Genomic DNA, 19,733 nt, shown 5'->3' with positions numbered 1-19,733 from the left:
ATCAAAGGAGTAATATTTGTTAGGAATAAAAATATGAGAAAAATTTGTTGATAATTATTCATTAAAAATATGGTTTTGTTATTAATGTTTTAATATATACCGATAATTCAACTAATGTGTTTCGGAATTAATTTATTGAGCAGTAATAATGTAATCATCTTGATTATCAATATACAATTTTAAAGATTTGTTTCCTATAGATTTTGTCTAGAAACTCCCATATTAATTTGCCGTTACCAACAACTACCAAAACCCGCCATTTCTTCCCTTTTTCTTTTGTACATCTTTATGAAAATATAACTGTTAAAAACACCATCCAAATGAGTGTATTGATACAGTAATTATTCATGGCTAAACCAGTGGAAGTTAATGGAGATTTTGGGGATTTTTTTTTTTTAAAAAGAACAATATCTTTACATCCTCTAAAAAGAAGATAAAATTCTATGAACTTAAAACATTTTTGCTGTCATTCCATGATTTTTTGACAATAAATTATAGAAATATATGAAACAGTAAAGTGTAAAATTAACCATGTTTTGTTATATGGGTGTTTGCACCAAATTTCATTCTTGTACTCTACTTTCTTCTTATATTTATATTAAAATACATATTTGGTATAAAAAGTGTGACATGTTTCAGTTAGAGGGTTTTAGGCAACATTATAGTTGTTGTTTCTTCTGCTTGAAAAAGGGTTCCAACAAGTTCTTTTGGCAAGTTGTTCCCATTGAGTTTGAAGTTGCTCGATTTTGTGGACAACCTGGCACTTTTGGTGTTTGAAGAAAGGCTGCAATAAGTTTCTCAAGTGTAGATATTTGTGTTTAAAGGTTATAAAGTATATTGCAGTTTTAGTAGGAGAGTGATGGCATGTGTTGTTACTTGCCCGGTATGGCATTGTTTTGGGATAAATAAGAAGCCTCGTTTTAGAGTGAGAGCTGAGAGATTAGATGGTAACGATTTGTCAGTAGTGTCAACTGATGGGGTCTCCGTCAAGGAAACAACAGTTCCTGTAGTAGTGGGAAGAGGGTATTTGGTTGATGGTGGGAATGGGAGTTTAAAGTCTAGAATTGAGAAAAAAATGGGTGGTGAAGAGTTGGAACTATTGTGGGATGATGGTTATGGAACTAATACTGTGAAAGATTATGTGGATGCTACAAAGGACATGATCAAACCTGATGGTGGACCACCAAGGTGGTTTTGCCCTGTTGAATGTGGCCGTCCTATTAAAGATTCTCCTCTTCTTCTGTTTTTACCTGGTAAGTTCGGTGTTTAATACTTTTTCTTAGTTTTTCAAAAATTTTAGTATTTCCCGGTTGATGGGTGAATGGAGTTGACTAATTAAAAAAGATTAATTATTTATCTTTTCATTTTATCTCCAATCATTATTTATTAACTCTTCCAATTCTCAGTATAGTACTAACATATATGTTTTTACATTGATAAAAACATAATAAAATATTTTAATTAAAATATATAGATTTACAACTTATAATTGGCCCTTCAAAATTTTATACCAAGATCCATGAATACTTTAAGTTTACTGATTTAAACTAGTATTTTTCCTTCTTTTGTTTCTGAATTCTGATGCATGTAGGGCTTGATGGTGTTGGGATGGGCCTCATTTTGCACCATAAACCTCTTGGAAAGTAAGTTATTTTATCTCCCTTAAATACTTATGACCAAATTTCCCTGAATTTTTTGGCTGACAAATTTTATATATTTCCTTCCAATGGTAGCAATCAAGGTTAGTTCAAACTAATTTTTCAGGAAGTACAGCAGAGGCAAATCAGTTCATAGCTTCCTTGCTGAAAATTTAATTTAAATGGGGTTAAACTTACTCATTTTCCTGAAAAAATACTGTCTTGAAATTGTTTTCATTGTTTTCAGTTCTTTCCTGTCACATTTTACTGACTCATATTCACCTCTGGCATTATGTTAATAGTTGTTCTATTGGAAATGTAACAATTTCTACTGAACATTTTGGTTGAGTACTGCAGGGTTTTTGAGGTTCAATGCCTTCATATTCCAGTCCATGATCGAACACCATTTGAAGGTTTTTGTCTTTCAAGATCTTTCTTAACTTATTTATAAGTTTTATCCAAGTTGAAGATGCATTTGAATGATGCCCTAAGCTTGAAGGTTTTTTTGACTTGCATGAGTGTTTATTCACTTTCTTTGTTTATAACTATGTTGGTCCGGTTCTTCATTTTTCTTAAAAAATTTAAATATACCCGTGTTGGCAAATCCCCATATTTAGTGCATTATTTTTAATCACTATGCATCTTTTGTAAACAAAAAATCAACATTATTCTTTTGAATATGAAGGACTGGTGACACTAGTTGAAGAAACTGTTAGACTTGAGCATGCTTCACGTCTGAATTGTCCAATCTATTTAGTGGGAGATTCCCTTGGAGGATGCTTAGCCCTTGCTGTTGCTGCTCGTAATCCCAGTATTGACTTGGTGATGATATTAGTAAATCCAGGTCCTTTTTTCTGCTCTTTTTTCATAAAGTATTCTTAAAATCGTTGTGAACTGAACTCTGTTGCTGAAATGCCGAGGTGAGCCTGATGGATTCTTTTGTTTTTCATTTCATTTTAGCTACATCACTAGGCAGGTCTCGACTGCAACCATTTCTCCCTATACTGGAAGCTTTCCCTGATGGACTACACGTTAGAACTATCCCCTTTCTTTTGAGCCTTGTGATTGGTAAGTGTTTCCAGTGGCATGCTATATTAAATCACCATCTATATAACAACCTGTAAGTTCCATTTGGACCCATTAGACCTCATGATTTTGTCTAGAAAAGATGTCTCACATATTAAAAATAGAATGGATACTTTTATATCAGGTCGAACTCTAATACATAGCAGATTTGAAATTTATGGCTCCAAGACCATGGCTCCCTGCACGCATCATATGTAAGATAACCATTGGTCCGTCACAGCATGCTTAGATTTGTTCAATTTAGGTTCCAGTGTTCTACAAAAGCTTTATAAATGGAGTGGATACTTATATCGAGTAGAAAGCTAATACATAGGCAATAGGAAATCCATGGCCCTAAGACCATGACTCCCTACTGACATCATATATAACCACTGTCCTATTACAAAAAGCTCAGTTTTGTTCCATTCAGGTTCTACTGTTCCACAAAGTCTGAATGTATCACCAACATTGGCAACTTTAGCTAGTTTGAAATCACTTGATTCAGATTACAGCTTTTGTTTTAATGAGATCAGGTGAACCATTGAAAATGGCAGAAGTAGGTGTTGAAGGTAGGCTTCTTCCCAAACAGAAATTTGAGCGAATTTCTAGCAACCTCACTGCTTTGCTTCCGTTTTATTCTGTAAGAAGTATTGGATTTATCATTTATTTTTCCTGACATTTGTTGCATTGCATGTAATGTTACTTTTCCTTGCTTTACTTTCAGGGTTTGGCTGATATTTTACCAACGGAGACTCTCATTTGGAAGTTGAAGTTGATTAAATCAGCTTCTGCTTATACTAATTCACGTCTCCATGCTGTTAAAGCTGAAGTACTAGTGCTTGCGAGGTCTTTATTCACTTATTTGTGCTGATGCTACTCGGATTAATCGGGGCTAGAGTCGGATACAGCTTGACTATGTTGCTTTGACTCTTCGTTTTGCTTGAAATATCCATGCTGGACTCTCATATCCGACACATAACTCAAACTCTCCAAATACATGGAAAACTTAGAAAAAAAAAAAAGAACATAAATAAATACCGGAATTCAACATTTACACCCAAGTCTGAACAAATTAGTGACTCAACAAGACTTATATTCCCTGTCTGAATATGTGTTGGATATGAGTACTTAAAGGAAAACGAAAAATCATAAGTAGCATAGGTGCTTTCTTTCTATATTTCTGGTGAATTGCTTCTGAAAATTTATGTGCTTTGCCTTTTAACTTCATGGCAACTTCATTATGATTGATGGGTTTTTGCATTTTAGTGACAAGGATCATCTATTTCCTAGTGGAGAAGAAGCACTTCGTCTTAAGAAATTATTACCAAATTGCATGATTCGTATCTTCAAGGACAATGGCCATACCCTTTTAATGGTAAGTCACTGCTGTCAGATCTTATGATTCGGATTCTGTAGTCAAGGCTCAAGCTTTCATTACTAGGTTTATATTGTTCAAGTTTAGAATCTCTGTAGTTATTGATTCAATCTTTTTGTGCAGTATGCACAATACTAGGACAGAGTCGTAGGACAGTGAACCAGAAAATCCTCCTCTAAGAGGGTGGATTTACCCTCGTTGGCATTTATCCCTTCTTAGATGAACCTATGGTGGAAAGGGTAACGAAGTCCCTTTAGAGGGAACCTTCAGACCTTAAAAGAATAATAGGAATAAACTTTTTTGCTTATTTTCCCTTCTTGATGGCTTTTGTATAGCACACATAACATGGTTTAAAAAGGAAAACATTTTTTTGTTGTTGTTCTCTTGAAATGTTCATGTCGAAGACACACTGGGATACAAGTATGGGGATATGATGGCTCTTTAAGAACTCCCAAATACTTTGAAACGATTCAGAGAAAATTAAAAATGCTTATATTAGACATATACCTATCACCGTCACCCTAGTCCGAGTAACCTCGACTTTGACTAACATGTTTTTGTGTGATGGTGTAGGAAGACAGCATGAATTTATTGACTGTCATTAAAGGTACCTGCAAATACCGGCGCTCCAAAAGTCATGATTTTACCAAAGATTTTCTGCCTCCCAGCATGTCTGAATACAGATATACATTCAATAATGTATTTGGGTAATTCCACCAACCACATATATATATCCGTATATAGATATATAAATATATATACACATATACACATGTATATATATATGAGAAACCTGTTGAAGTTGCATCATTTCACCGATTTCTCTTCATTTGAGACTCTGCAAGCTGATATTTCTCTCTCACACACATATATATTTATGAGAAAACTGTTTAAGTTGCATCATTTCTTCGATTTGTCTTCATTTGAGACTATGCAGGTTGATATTTTCTGCCCCTGGAATTGCAGTTTCTTAAATTTTGCTTCATGTTCTTCATTGTTTTCGACCATGGAAAACGGGAAGATAGTCAAAGGACTTGCGGGGGTTCCAGATGAGGGTCCAGTGTTATTAGTAGGTAACCATATGTTAATGGGGATGGACCTTAGCTCTCTGTGTGAAGCATTCTTAAGAGAAAAGAAGATCCTGGTCCGTGGAGTGGCCCACCCAGAGTTGTTTTGGGGAAATTTTCACACATCATCCAATGTTTTTAATTTTTTTGATTTAATGAAAGTGATGGGAGCAATGCCTGTCTCACCAAAATCACTTTTGAAAGCTTTATCTACAAATTCCCATGTTCTTCTTTATCCTGGTGGTGCTCGTGAGGCCCTCCATCGTAAGGTGAGACTAAGGTTCAGGCTTTATCCAATGGAACCAAGTTTGAACCTGCAATCCGGTTGCAAACACGTTTTCGATTGTGTTTCCACTGTGGATATCGAAAATAGTCGAATTCTTGCAAAGATTTTTGCTATTATAAATGTTTTCGTTATTGCAGGGCGAAGCATACAAATTATTTTGGCCTAATCAACCAGAATTTGTGAGATTCGCAGCACAATTTGGGGCCACCATTGTACCATTCGGGGCTGTAGGAGAAGATGATATGGCAAAAGTAGGTTGCTGTGTCTTTTAACCATATAAATATACATACAAAAATATAATATCCTTCTCGATTATATATTTATATAGTGTTCATATTATTTCTTAACAGGTTGTCTTTGATTACTATGACTATATGAAAATCCCTATGCTTAATGATAGAATCAAAGAAGTCATTCGGAGTGGTGGTGTACAAATAAGGTCACTATTCTCCGTCTAATCAATCTTTTTTTATTTATTTCGGAGCTCGATTTTGATTTAAAATGACTATTATCTTCACATATGAACCCGACAATGCAACACATGAAGCAATACTAAACTACCCTATGAAAAACAACAATAAAAAGTTGCATTTATGTGCAATTTACAGTTGAATATGGTGTAAATGCAGGGATAAAGCAAAGGGAGAGGTGGCTAGCCAAGAGATATTCATACCGGGAATGATACCGAAAATTCCGGGTCGATTTTACTATCTGTTCGGGAAACCGATAAAGCTGAAAGGAAGGGAAGATTTGGTGGAGAATAGAGAATCTGCAAATGAAGTATATTTGCAGGCAAAAGCTGAAGTTGAACGCTGTATTGGTTACTTGTTAAAGAAGCGAGAAGAAGACCCTTTTAGAAGTATCATTAATAGACTAATCTATAGAACTTTCCATGCTCCTTTACACCAAGTTCCTTCTTTCAAGCCTTGATAACCAAAATAAAAAATGGCACTGGAATATATCCATCTTTGATTCTATAATTGTTAGAAGAATATATCGTGGTTACGGTTTTTCGGTTTTTTCGATCTCTTTTCTTCTTATTGGTTCATGAGTTGTTTTAGTACATCTTATGTTACTTGGCGGTTTTCTTTTTATATATTTATATCGAATACAATTCGAATATTGATGAAGAGAAATGATTTTTCAAATTAAGTATACGTGTTTTAATATATATATATTGATCAGAGGCAGATTTCAGGGTTGGCCCACCTAAAATGGAAAACTTTTAAATTTTATAAAATTTAAAATTAATAAAGGTAAAATTACACTTTGGCCTCCCTAAAATAATAATTAATTAATTTAATCCTTTAAATATTATAAAGATATGAACAATTTAACTTCGACTCCCCTAAATTTTTTTCCTAGCTTCGCTCCTGATATTGATAGCAGTTTATATACTGATACGAATACTAAAATTAAATTTATATATATCTATAGTTTTTAATTTATAATAGTTGAATAAAATTAAATTCAATGTAATATTGAATAGTTATTATTGGAATATTTCAATTGTATTGAAATTAAGTTAGATTTAGTTAATATGAATCATTGCTTTTACAATTGAAATAATAATTAAATTTTAAGAAATAAACAATTATATATATATTTCAATTGTATTAATATTTCAAAAAGGTAAAATTATTATTTTTAGGGTTCATCAAAACTTACTTCTAATGTTAATTATTTTTACAATTAGCTAGATTAGATACAAATTATTTTAAAATGAAAATCTAATTATTTAATTGGATATTTTTAAAATTATGATTTAAACTTTTATTTTAACATCGCCACCAAAATAAATATTTATCTTTTGAGTACCTAATTAAAACTATAACTTAATATTCATCTTGTAATAAAAATTAAATTTAAAATAATTGATGAGAAAATCTTAAATTTATTTTAAATTCAGAAAATATACAAATGCTTCATCTTTTCACAAAAAATAAATAAATTAAAACAATGGAGACACAACCAAATATTATGTCAGTCTTCAAGCTAAAAGACCATTATTGAGGTATGTTAATTACCCATCGCCGTCGCCGTAAAATTATGGTCGCGATACTGCTATTTGAAACCTAATTCTGGGCATTTTATTAGTGTCAAATTAATCACTATTATAATCTTTCAAGTAAAGATTTTTTCAACAAATATCATCAATTAGGGGAGTAACCAACGGGGGGTTGGCAAGTGCCCCGGCCCCTTTTCAAATTGAAAAATTCACCTTTAATTTTTGTATAATTTTAAAAATTTTAAATTAGTATATAATAAAACTACACTTTGACCCTCTCAAAAAAAAGAAAAAAAATTAATTTAATCTTTTAAAAATATTTAAATTTAACTTTTGCTATCGTAAGAATATACAACTTAATTCTAGCCCTCCTCAAAAAATTCTCTGACTTCGCCTCTATCATTAATGTTAGTTTAATAATCCGATTTAATCTCTTATTGTGATTTCTTTTCTGAAAATGGTTGATTTAAATATGATTTTAAAAATTCTTTATATTATTATTAAAAATGAAATATCATAAATCAAAGTTACAATAGAGAGTATCGTAATACAAGGAACCGATAAAGGAGAATGTTATAAACAGTAGCAATATTTTAAGTTAATTAAGTAGAATTATGTTTTAGAAATATGCAAGTGTTTTAGTATTATTGGTTTACGTGTTTCATCACTTTTAATTAAACCCATATAAAAATGTTTTTATAAAATTACAATTTCAGCTCATTAATACTAAAAAATTAATAACCTCATATTTTTAGCATTTATTTTTAATTCGTACTATTTATTGTTGACTGTCAAATAATTTTATGAAACTAAACTTCTCTAAGTATACAAATTTTCAATAGATTTTAATTGACTAAATTATTATAGTTTAAATTAAACATAAACAAACTAGTGATGAATAATATGATGGACAATGATTATGGATGAAAACGAGGTAGGGTGGGTGGAACCCTATTTGACTTAATTAATTCATCTACATTTATCTCGAAATTTGATTTTTAAAAATTTGATCTCATTAAGTAAAGTGAAAAAAAATTTAGAGGTCGAAATTAAATTATAATTTTACTATTATAAAATATAATTTTATTATTTTTAAAATTTAAATCAAATTTTATCGTTTTAAGTGTAATTTTACTTTTAATAATTTAAAATTTTAAAAATTTTAAACACCTTAAATGAAAATTTTATTTTAAAAAGATCGAGGCACCTATCAACCCTTAACTACACCCTAAATCCTTTGAATTCAAGCTCTAATGCTAAGAAATATTGAAAAATTAGTTTGCAAACAGTGAAAAATTTAATATCTTGAAATCTTAAGTGCATTCCTCTATCTTTTATATGCATGTAGATACGGTAAAGCTAGAGGTGCTCATGGGCCGGGCGGCCTGGCCCGATCTGACGGCCCGTCTGAAATATGAGAGGGTTCGGGTAAATATATAGGCCCGAAATATGGGTTTGGACAAAAAAATGAGGCCCGTTTAGAAAATGGGCCGGGCCTCGGGCACCTCTTTTTTTGCCCGGGCCCGAATATAATAATTTTTTTATTTTTTTATTTTTAAAATAAAATTTTGGTGTTTATTAAAAAATAGACTGGGTCGAGCTCGGGCTTAAGATTTTTTTCTCGAGCCGGGCCTGGACAAAATTTTAGGTCCATATTTTGGGCCGTGCCAGGTCCGAGCCTAGGACGCGAGCTAAATTTTTTATGAGCCCTATCTAAACCCGGCCTGGCCCGACTCATAAGCACCTCTACGGTGAACCCTAAAATTTAGTTATTTTCCTCAATCAAACACAAAAATAATAATAAACTAAAAAAATATAAGAAACCCTACTAAAAATGAAGTTAAAATAATGATCTAAAATACCCCTTATGAACAATACGGCAATATAAGCGGTGACTACAAAAACCCTAAACCCCTCCATTTCTCTCTCTGCAAATAACGCGGCACGCCATCACGGAGCTTAGGTTAAACAAAATAAGGTTTTTTTCGTCAAAAGGTTTACATTTTTCCTCACCCTTTCATTATGTTGTCTGTGTGACTTTCTTTTTTTAATTGGGATTCTTGGTTTTGTTTGCTGTAATTTCAACACTAATGGGTTCCTTTAAGAAACACCTAACTATTGGTTCTTTTAAGTTTTATCTGTTTTGTTTGTGATTATGAATTGAGATGGTAATTGAGAAAAAAAAAAGGTGCTTTTTGATCATGTTTAAATTTAGTAGTTTGATGCTTGATTATATTGTTAACAGTAATTTCATGGTGATGGTGTTTTTAGGTTTGTTGGTTTCTGGAAGATTTAAAAATGCTTGTATTGTTCGAGACTCCGGCGGGCTTTGCCCTTTTCAAAGTATTGGATGAAGGGAAGCTAAATAAAGTTGAGGTATTTTCATCTTCAAATCTTGTTAGATCAAGTGGAAGTCATTTTTTTAATGAATTTGTTGGCATTATGATCTAGTTTATGAAATATTTTAGTTCCAAGTTTGGATTGAAATTTGGGGTATTGTGTTTTTAGGACTTGTCAAAGGAATTCTTGGCTGCTGACTCAGCAAGAAAGGTAATCACATTTTAGAATTTTTTAGCACATTTGTTGTTCCTCGTGTAAGGAATCTGATCTATTCTTTACTATGTTGTTTAAGGTTGTGTCGTTGAAAGCCTTTTCCAAGTTCGAAAACACTGCAGAGGCTTTGGAAGCTGCGACGAAATTACTTGAAAGCACACCAAGCAAGGGTCTGCGCAAATTCTTGCGTGCTCATTGTGATGGTGAAACATTAGGAGTGGCTGATTCAAAGCTTGGAAATGCAATTAAGGAAAAACTGGTCTGTTAATATTCTTCATATATGCGGATTCTATGGTGATATTCTTCTGTTTTGTTCAGTTGAATTGTGTTTAAATTGAAGTAATTACTTGGTCTGCAGAAAATTGATTGCATTCACAATACCTCTGTCATGGAATTGCTGAGAGGCGTAAGAACTCAGTTGACAGAACTCATATCTGGCCTAGGTGCACAAGATCTGGCTCCCATGAGTTTGGGTTTGTCCCATAGCTTGTCTCGTTACAAGCTGAAGTTCAGTGCGGATAAGGTACTTAGAACAATTTGTTGTGCGCTTGATTGAGCATTATCTATTTCCCTTCGAATTGGGGGGTCTTTTACTGGGAAGGTTTTGTTGAACAATTTCCAATTGTAGAAATGTGTAAATAAATCAGTATTAAATTCAAGATTGCATGGAAGAGTTCAGTGAGTTATAGTATGAGGTTAATTGGGAATTCTCATTAATACAGAATTTCCTGTTCATGTAGTCTTTTCTGGGTTCGAAATCATGGGGGAGACGCTTTGATATGGGTGGGTGATGTGCCAATAAATGGTGCAATTTGCATGTTATCCAATAGTTACTTGGTTTTAAAGAACTTCCTTGGCACATGATTCTCTGGAGCTATGGTGACAGTATACTTTGTATTGCTTTAGGTGGATACGATGATTGTTCAAGCCATTGGTTTGCTTGATGATCTTGATAAAGAGCTCAACACATATGCGATGAGGATTCGTGAATGGTATGGTTGGCATTTTCCGGAGCTTACTAGGATTGTGCAGGACAATATCCATTATGCCAAGACAGTGAAGCTAATGGGTGACCGAGCTAATGCTGCTAAGCTTGATTTCTCAGAGGTATGATTCTTGATTAATAAATCAGAAAATTAATACCTCAAGCTTGTCAACCAGGTGTGTGATATATCGATATGAAATAAAGTGCTTGAAGGAAACCTTTCCATATTCTTACGGAGTTATCTTGCTTGAGCTTTCTCAGATATTACCGGAAGAAGTTGAGACAGAATTGAAGGAGGCAGCAGTGATATCCATGGGAACCGAAGTTAATGACCTTGATCTTATGAATATCAAAGAACTATGTGATCAGGTTCTGTCACTTTCTGAATACAGGGCTCAACTGTATGATTATCTAAAGAGCCGGATGAACACTGTTGCACCGAACTTGACCGCTCTTGTTGGTGAACTTGTTGGTGCTCGCCTCATCGCTCATGGTGGCAGCTTGTTGAATCTTGCAAAGCAGCCTGGAAGTACCGTTCAGATTCTTGGTGCTGAAAAGGCTCTCTTCCGAGCTCTTAAGACAAAGCATTCAACTCCCAAATACGGGCTTATCTACCATGCATCCTTGGTTGGTCAGGCAGCACCAAAGCACAAGGGGAAGATTTCAAGGTCACTTGCTGCAAAGGCTGCATTGGCAATCCGATGCGATGCTCTTGGAGATGACCAAGATAACTCTATGGGACTTGAGAACCGAGCCAAGGTAAATCATAACTCTGTGTTTAGTGAATTTCTCCGGAGAAATGTAAGGTGTTTCTTACACATTACCCTTTGCAGCTCGAAGCAAGATTAAGGGCTCTTGAAGGCAAAGAATTGGGAAGATCTGCTGGGTCAGCTAAAGGCAAGCCTAAAATTGAAGTCTATGACAAGGATCGAAAGAAGGGGGCCGGGTTGATAACTCCTGCCAAGGTCCTTGCATCTCAAATTTTCATCATTTACTATATGATATTATTACTGTAATGATGATTTGTCATTTAGGTATTCATTTTTATTCTTTTGTTGTGCACAGAGTTACAATCCTGCAGCAGATTCAGTTCTCGGGCAAACAACAAACTCGGGTGCTCTTGATGAGCAAGACACAGCCCCAAGGAAGAAGAAAAAGGTCGAGGTCGAACCTCAGGAGGAGGAAGCAGCAGAAGTGGCTGCTATTGAAGATAAAAAAGAGAAGAAGAAGAAAAAGAAGAAAGCTGATCAGGAAGCAAGTTTGCCAATTAGTGGAAACGAACTGCAAAACGAAGAGCCTGTGCCGAAGGAAAAGGAAAAGAAGAAAAAGAAGAAACGTCAAGCCAAGGACAGTGGGGAGAATGTTGAAGGAGAGAAGGAGGAGAAGAAGAAGAAGAGAAAACATGTAGAAGAAGAAGAGCCTGAAGTGCAGACCAAGAAAGAGAAAAAAAAGAAGAAGAAAAGTGGTGATTGAGAAAACAAGAAAATTTTTGTTGAGTGTTAGGTAAACAAGTTTTTTGAGTAATATGCTTGTAAAATGTAGTATTTTGCTGAGTTGTTAATTATGTGCCAGTGTTTCTTTAAACCCTAATTCTGATGTATTATCAACTTCCTTATGGATGCAATTGCAATGATATATCAGAACATTTTTTTCATCTGAATTTGAGTTAAGGAAACTTACCTCTTTGGTGCATATCAAAGATATTCACTCAACCCCTAGTTATAGTTTAATTGATTTATATAACCATTCTTATATTATTCATTACATTTTCATTTTCATTTAAATGTTCCTATTCATGATATATTCGGGTATTGATACGAAAACAACATACTCCATTGATGGAAAAATCCCAAAAAAGAAAAAAAAAATGCTTCTTAACCTTTATATAAGGGCCAAGGAATCAACAACGGAAGCTCTCCTTTAAGTGGGGAAGAAGAAAGAATATAAATATTAGGGTAAACTATACATATGGTGAATCAACTAAATTTTTTTTCATTTTAAGCATCTAAAATAAAATGTTTGTAATTTAAATACTTATGTTATATAGTTCGTTTATTTTGATTACTCTCGTTAAAAACTATCTTGCATACCACTTAAAAGAAATTTAACAATTTAATAGTTGAAAAACCCATAAATTTAAACGTTAAATAGTTAATAAAATTTTAAGCTAAAAATTTGAGGAAGAAGATGACGATTAGATTTTCTGGGCTTTTCAACAATTTAATTATTATTTTCTTTTATTTTGGTTAATAATTATTATTGGACAAATTATATTTTAATCATTTAAAGTAATACACAACACTTAGGACGTAATAAATTGTGCTATGTAGCATTTAATGATTGGTCCGCATGTTAAAAAAAATGTCATGGCAGATTTCTGTTAGTATGTTTAACGGGAGTAACTAAAATGAACGGACTATGTGACTTAAGTATCTAAATTGTAATTTTTTTGTATTTTGAATGCCCAAAATAATATCTTTTAACGAAATATTCAGTTAATATAAAATTGTAAATTGTACTATATTGACTTCAATCTTGATTTTTATACTTCAATTGCTGTTTTTTGGTAATTTTTTATTTTACCCATAATATAAAATGTATTGTCTGATCATTTAATAATGATAAAAGATAATATTTTGATATCGACACCTACAAATATTAAAGGGCAAAATACCAAAAAAAGTCATTTTTTTAAATTTACCGAAATGGGCCCGATATTTTATTATTTACCGAAATGGGTCCTTTTCCCCTAAATCGCATCCACGTCAACATGATGTCAAGGGCGATGTCGACAAAAGACGGACCACGTCGGTAGCGCTTTTTTCGACGTGGCAACAAAGCGCGTCCACGAAAGCGCGATTTGTGTCCACGTCAGCAAAACGCGCTGACGTGTCCGTGCTTTGCTGCCACGTAGCGCGCCCCTAGGGACGCGATTGCGCCGTTTTTCCCACGTTAGGTTTTTGGATTTTAGGGTTTAGGATTTAATGTTTTTAGGATTTTTAGAGTTTTAGAGAAAAAAGTAAACAAATAATATATTAGGGTTTAGGGTTTCCTAATTAAATTAATTATAATTTATTCAAAATTGGATTACGTTCAGGGTTTATGGGTTTTTAAGATAAAATCAAAGCAGAATGCTTTATCAGAAGGATTTCTGAAGTCGCGCCCACTTGTACGCGCTTTTGCTACAGTAGGTCCTGGAAAAATAATTTCGAGTTGACATTTCTGAGCAAATAGTATAAAAAACGCTTCAAGCAGGATGCTATATGAAAAGAATTTGTGAAATCACGCCCTCACGGACGCGCTTTTGCTACAGTAAGTCCTGGAAGAAATAATTTCGAGTTGACGTTTCTGAGCAAATAGTTTAAAAAAATGCTTCAAGCAGGATGCTTTATGAGAAAAATTTGTGAAATCGCGCCCTCGTGGACGCGCTTTTGCTACAGTATGTCCTGGAAGAAATAATTTCGAGTTGACGTTTCTGAGCAAATAGTATAAAAATGCTTCTAGCAGGATGCTATTTGAGAAGAATTTGTGAAATCGCGCTCTCGTGGACGCGCTTTTGCTACAGTAGCATGTTTGGGCTGAGGATACAAATGAGGCAAAAAATGTTCTCAAAATGCATAAGTCACAGCAGAAACAATTTAGAGAGGCTAAAAAGGTTAGAGTTTCAAATATGAGTGAACGTATTAGTGCTGTTATTTACTATGATGGTGAGGTTTGCCACATCAAGAATGGTGTTGTTTTTTTGTCCGAGAATATGGTGCGACTGGTTTTTAACGAGAACATAGATTTGACAGAACTTCGTAAAAGTATTAGGCGTAAAATTTTCGAAACGACGCCAATGAAAGTTCTGTCTATTACGTATCGATTTTGTTCTTCTGTTGATCCGGTGACATATGACTCGTTCGACATAAAATGTGCTCGTAGCTTGGAGGTAATGGTGCAGACTCATCTTCCTAGTGGAGCACCTTATATTGAGTTATATGTACAATTTACATTGCCAAATGATGTACTTGCGACCGGTGTTCGAGATGTATACACTACCCCTGGCCGACACTCGATTAGCGGGTTACAAAAAACGAAACAACCCATGTTTGGTAGCAGTGTCGAATGCACATCCCCTGCAAGACACTCTGTCGGTGGATGAGACATATACGTCGGTGGCTCGATGTTTGATGCTGGAAATACGTAATGGGGAACGACATCAAGTTCTAGTGGTTAGCAATCTACATCCAATTGGGGACGTTATGAAATGCCCAGAAGAAGGGATGATGTACTCCCTACGACGTCAACCGGTGAGGGGACCTCGTACGCTGCAGATGATTATGGGTTAGAAGATGACTCCGATGTGGATCCACATTGAGAGCCCGGGCCCGATGGTGCAGAAGTTGACTTAGTTTCTGAACCAGAGCCTATTCTAACAGAACCTGAAGATGCTGAAAGGAGTTCAGATGAAGAAGAAAATCCACGATTCAGAACATACTCACCTCCAGCCCACATGCATAATGTCGATCTGTTTGCAGATGATGCGTTAGAGTTTCCAGATCTACCACACCTGTTGCGTGATCGTACAAGTTTAGGGCTAGATTCGGGTGAATTTGAAGTTGGTAATCAGTTTACCAACAATGATAGTTTTATTGGTGCTTTGAAACAACATAGCATCAAAAACGGCGTTAACTACCACGTCGTTAAATCCAAATCTGATAAGTTTGAGGCGAAGTGTGCGGTGCAAGACGACACATGTTCATGGAAAATCTACGCCTCCTTAAGGAAAAGAACAGGGTTATGGGAGATTAAAAAGTACAAAGGTCCACATACATATGCTGCAAGTACAGTATTGACGGTTTCTGAATAATACTGTTATTATGTAATGTTGCATTATTTAATGTACTCTGTTTATAGGTGTTTCATAAGATCATCCCAAGATGGATTCAGCTATGTTCGCTAGCTTGATATTTCCCATGGTGAAAGCAGATCCCAGGACTTCAGTGCCGGTGTTAATTGCCATTATCCGTAGCCAAATGGGGTACACGCCCTCTTACCGCAAGGCTTGGATAGCTAAGCAAAAGGCGTTGGTGAAGATGCATAGTGGGTGGGACGCCTCGTATAATGAAATATGACAGTGGTGTCAAGTGCTAGAGAAATACATCCCAGGTGCCATCACAGACCTCGAAACGAAACATGCGTACTACAACAGCCGATTCCTACGTGGATGCCGAGTGTTCAAACGCCTGTTTTGGACCTTTAAGCAATACCGAGACTCATTTCCATACTGCAAGCCATTGGTACGAATTGACGGTACCTTTATGTTTGGTAGGTATACTCATCGGCTATTACTTGTAGTGGCACAGGATGGCGGTGGAAGAATTCTTCCAATTGTATTTGCAATAACACCGGGGGAGTCGTCTGATGACTGAGATTTCTTTCTCTCTAGGTTAAGGAGGCATGTGTGCCCCCAACCTGATATCTGTGTTATTTTAGATCGGGGCATCGGTATACTAGCTGCATTTAATCGACAGGGAAGCTTATGGCAGAGCACACACCATCGATATTGCTTAAGGCACGTTGCTTCCAACTACTACAGGCAATATCCATCTAAGAGCGAACGACGACAAGTGACCAACATGGGTATTTAATCTCTATCTGTGTTCTTTCGTTTGTCAATTTGAATTAGTTGTAAATGAAGAAGTGGTATGTAATATTCGCTATTAACTTATATTGGCAGGGTATGAAATAAATAAAGATCGTTTCCACGAGATGTTGACAAATTTACGTTCAATTAATGAAGAAGGTGCGGACTACCTTTGCAGCATACGTTTCGAACAGTGGGCACAAGTATACGACGACGGCCTACGATACGGTCATATGACCTCAAACCTGACTGAATGCATAAATTTTGTTCTAAAAGGAACGCGCCATCTACCGATAACATCGGTTGTGCGAGAGACATATTTTTGTTTGGCGGCGCTATTTCCAAAGCGAGCAGCAAGTTATGCAGGCCAGATGCAGGGAGGCCATGTATGGTGCAGTAAGGTAGTTCAAGAAATTAACAAGGCCAAGGCGCGGGCGAACACCATGCACACAGTGTGTCATGATCGAGACAACTTATGGTTTCGCGTGACAGAGTTTGACAGACCTCACCAAGGTGTTGTTGGCGGGCAATATCGTGTACACTTGCGAAATAGGACTTGCGACTGTGGGATGTTTGATGCACTTCGTTATCCATGCGCTCATGTTATTGCAGCTTGTCAAAATCTCCTTCTAGATCCGATGAGTTATGTGGATGAAGTGTACAAATTAGAAAACATGTACAACGTCTGGAGACACGTTTTCCTACCGGTCCCAGATGAACGTAAGTGGCCGCCCATATCTCTTGCTCCTTTTAAGCTGTTACCGGATAGAGAATTGCGTCGCAAACCAAAGGGTCGACCTTGCTCGACTAGAATACGTAACAATATAGATATCCGAGAAACACCAGTCAACAGAAGTTGTGCGGATGGTGTAGGAATCCAGGTCATACAAGTCGATCATGCCCTAATCGCAATAGTTGAATGTAATTGTAAACAAATTATATTTTTTCAATTATTAATTGATAATTGTATTAATTGTTAGTAAAATTATCAAATTATATCAAATTATTAATTGTTAGTACCAGTCAAAATATTTTTTCAAATCTAACATTATGTGAATGTAAAATTATTAATTGATAATTGTATTAATGGTTAGTAAAATTATCAAATTATATCAACGCGACTTTCGTGTACCAAGCGTTTGGATTTTGTAAGAACTCATCCGGAATTATTGCCTGAATTACCGGATCCTCGTATGGTGTCCATTGAAACTATATGAACATGATAGAAATATTAGTTATATACATAATACATAATACTAAATACCAATCGACTAGCGAATGATGGAAATATCAATTTTATTTAATACTTACATGTGCTTCCGACTGTTGGTCTAATAGAAGCCGTATATCTTCAAGAGAGGTAGGTAATCGAGCATGACTTGCCGGATGGTTCCACCTAATTAAATAAATTTTTAGCATACTTTTATTTTTAAAAATCTACATAATAATTGTAAAATCTAATATAAAATTTACCTCGTTATGAGTGGGAATGTATATGGGTGGTCCACTCGAGGATGTAGAAATGGAAAGCGAAACCGTGCCCATGACTACAGTAGTGACAGGCAACCTCCGATTTTTGCTTTAGTAGGTCGCGTCGCCTCACACATCTCCCGATATAATGTTGCCAAGACGGCAAACCCCCAACTTAATTCACCAGCTGCTCTAAAATCAACGAGTTTCAGCAGCCATCTTAGATGTACGCGGCTCCGTGACAAGTCCGGCATCAGATAACCTCCAATTATCTGAAGAATGTATGCCCGAGCATATCAGATTCTTTCTATGTATGCCCGAGCATATCAGATTCTTTTTACTTCGGTTGAATCATCATCCAGATCCGGGAATGTGTCTCGTAACCAGCCCATCTCGATCTTACCTCCGTCCATTTCTCCGGAATAGCGCCTAGAAGCTCGTAGCACACAGCTCCTCAATCGCTAGATTGGGTAGACCCGGTGACTGGGTACCCATCCACCGGCAATCCCAATTGCAGACTCACATCTTCCAACGTGATAGTGTACTCCCCACATGGAAGATGGAATATGTGCGTCTCGGGTCGCCACCTCTCAATCAACGCACTGATAAGTTTTGAGTCCACCTTGCATCCCCGGCCTACCGTCGCCACATGCCAAAAATTTGCTTCCCGCAGGTAGTTCTCTACCAACGGTGAAGGAGGAGCATGCATATTCCGGATACTGCATTCCAATATCCGATCTACAGACTTTTATAACAAATAATAAATTAATAATTATCTAAAAATACATAAATAAAAAAATCTTAAATAATATTTAAAAATTAAATTTAACACTTACCATTTTCATTTGTTCAACGAATATGTGCTGATTATCAAGACGAGTCAATTCTCCGGCCATTGCTGAAATCGTACAAATTTTTACGATTTAAAAAAATTAAAAAATATTTTTTTTAAATTATTTAAAAATAGGGATTTAAGAGAAATTTAAGAGGAAATTGAGAGAAAATTGAGATTAAATATGGATTTTAGAGAAATTTGGAAGTAATTTGAGAGCAAATTGAGAGGAAATTTAGAGGAAATTGAGAGGAAATTTGAGAGAGTATTAGTTTGTGAAAACAAATAAGGGGTGGGGTATTTATAGATTTTTATTTGACTGTTGGGGGGGCAACGGTCAAAAAAATGACCGTTGCACTGTTCACACGCAGACCAAATCGCGTCCCAGGGGCGCGCTACGTGGCAACAAATCGCGTCCACGTCAGAGCGTTTTGCTGACGTGGACTCAAATCGCGCTTACGTGGACGCAATTTGCTAAAGCGCTCTGACGTGGCCGTGATTTGCTGACATGTCCCCTGACATCGCGCTGACGTGGACGCGATTTAGGAGAAAATAACCCATTCCGGTAAATAATAAAATACCGGACCCATTTCGGTAAATTAAAAAAAAAAAGCTTTTAATGGTAATTTTCCCAATATTAAACTCTTGACGATTTAGGCAAATAAATTTAAAATGATCAATCCCTTTCCCTCTTTGATAAATTTTATAATTTTCTTGTAAAAATATCATCTCAAAAACCCTGTAAATTAATCAATTAAGTATTTTTTTCCATAATTAATGAATTAATAGTATGAAAATTGTTATTAATTTTTGACTAATATAATAT

At 35.3% G+C, this 19,733-nt stretch overlaps 2 protein-coding genes across 3 annotated transcripts; both read left to right on the top strand.

Annotated features, from left to right (window-relative positions):
- The first annotated feature begins 672 nt into the window (after positions 1-672).
- On the top strand, positions 673-6,553 carry LOC105792567 (phytyl ester synthase 1, chloroplastic). Its single transcript, XM_012621193.2, has 13 exons — positions 673-1,253; positions 1,592-1,643; positions 1,995-2,050; positions 2,323-2,481; positions 2,598-2,705; positions 3,236-3,342; positions 3,427-3,548; positions 3,969-4,077; positions 4,651-4,784; positions 5,044-5,413; positions 5,568-5,681; positions 5,781-5,869; positions 6,060-6,553. The coding sequence occupies exons 1-13, from the start codon at positions 860-862 to the stop codon at positions 6,358-6,360; spliced, it is 2,115 nt and encodes a 704-aa protein (XP_012476647.1). The 5' UTR covers positions 673-859; the 3' UTR covers positions 6,361-6,553.
- Positions 6,554-9,297: 2,744 nt separating this feature from the next.
- LOC105792566 (probable nucleolar protein 5-2) lies at positions 9,298-12,630 on the top strand. 2 transcript variants are annotated; one of them, XM_052620336.1, is made up of 9 exons: positions 9,298-9,433; positions 9,710-9,814; positions 9,947-9,988; positions 10,071-10,250; positions 10,350-10,514; positions 10,898-11,098; positions 11,238-11,735; positions 11,810-11,941; positions 12,042-12,630. In XM_052620336.1, the coding sequence occupies exons 2-9, from the start codon at positions 9,737-9,739 to the stop codon at positions 12,447-12,449; spliced, it is 1,704 nt and encodes a 567-aa protein (XP_052476296.1). In that variant the 5' UTR covers positions 9,298-9,433; positions 9,710-9,736; the 3' UTR covers positions 12,450-12,630. The 2 variants fall into 2 exon arrangements, with proteins under 2 accessions (XP_052476296.1, XP_052476297.1); XM_052620337.1 differs by having other exon boundaries at positions 9,376-9,416.
- The last annotated feature ends 7,103 nt before the right edge of the window (positions 12,631-19,733 follow it).

Source organism: Gossypium raimondii, chromosome 8, assembly GCF_025698545.1.
Source record: "Gossypium raimondii isolate GPD5lz chromosome 8, ASM2569854v1, whole genome shotgun sequence".
Classification (NCBI taxonomy): Eukaryota; Viridiplantae; Streptophyta; class Magnoliopsida; order Malvales; family Malvaceae; genus Gossypium; species Gossypium raimondii.
The sequence above is the reverse complement of the archived record's forward strand: the minus strand, read 5'-3'. Positions and strand labels throughout refer to the sequence as shown.

Bases quoted from the DNA above. Each gene is read 5' to 3' on its own strand.
- LOC105792566 (XM_052620336.1), top strand. From the start codon at position 9,737: ATGCTTGTATTGTTCGAGACTCCGGCGGGCTTTGCCCTTTTCAAAGTA. The intron at 10,515-10,897 runs GTACTTAGAACA...GTATTGCTTTAG, and splicing joins TGAAGTTCAGTGCGGATAAG to GTGGATACGATGATTGTTCA. The intron at 11,099-11,237 runs GTATGATTCTTG...GAGCTTTCTCAG, and splicing joins CTAAGCTTGATTTCTCAGAG to ATATTACCGGAAGAAGTTGA.
- LOC105792567 (XM_012621193.2), top strand. From the start codon at position 860: ATGGCATGTGTTGTTACTTGCCCGGTATGGCATTGTTTTGGGATAAAT. The intron at 1,644-1,994 runs GTAAGTTATTTT...TGAGTACTGCAG, and splicing joins CACCATAAACCTCTTGGAAA to GGTTTTTGAGGTTCAATGCC. The intron at 4,785-5,043 runs GTAATTCCACCA...CTGGAATTGCAG, and splicing joins ACATTCAATAATGTATTTGG to TTTCTTAAATTTTGCTTCAT.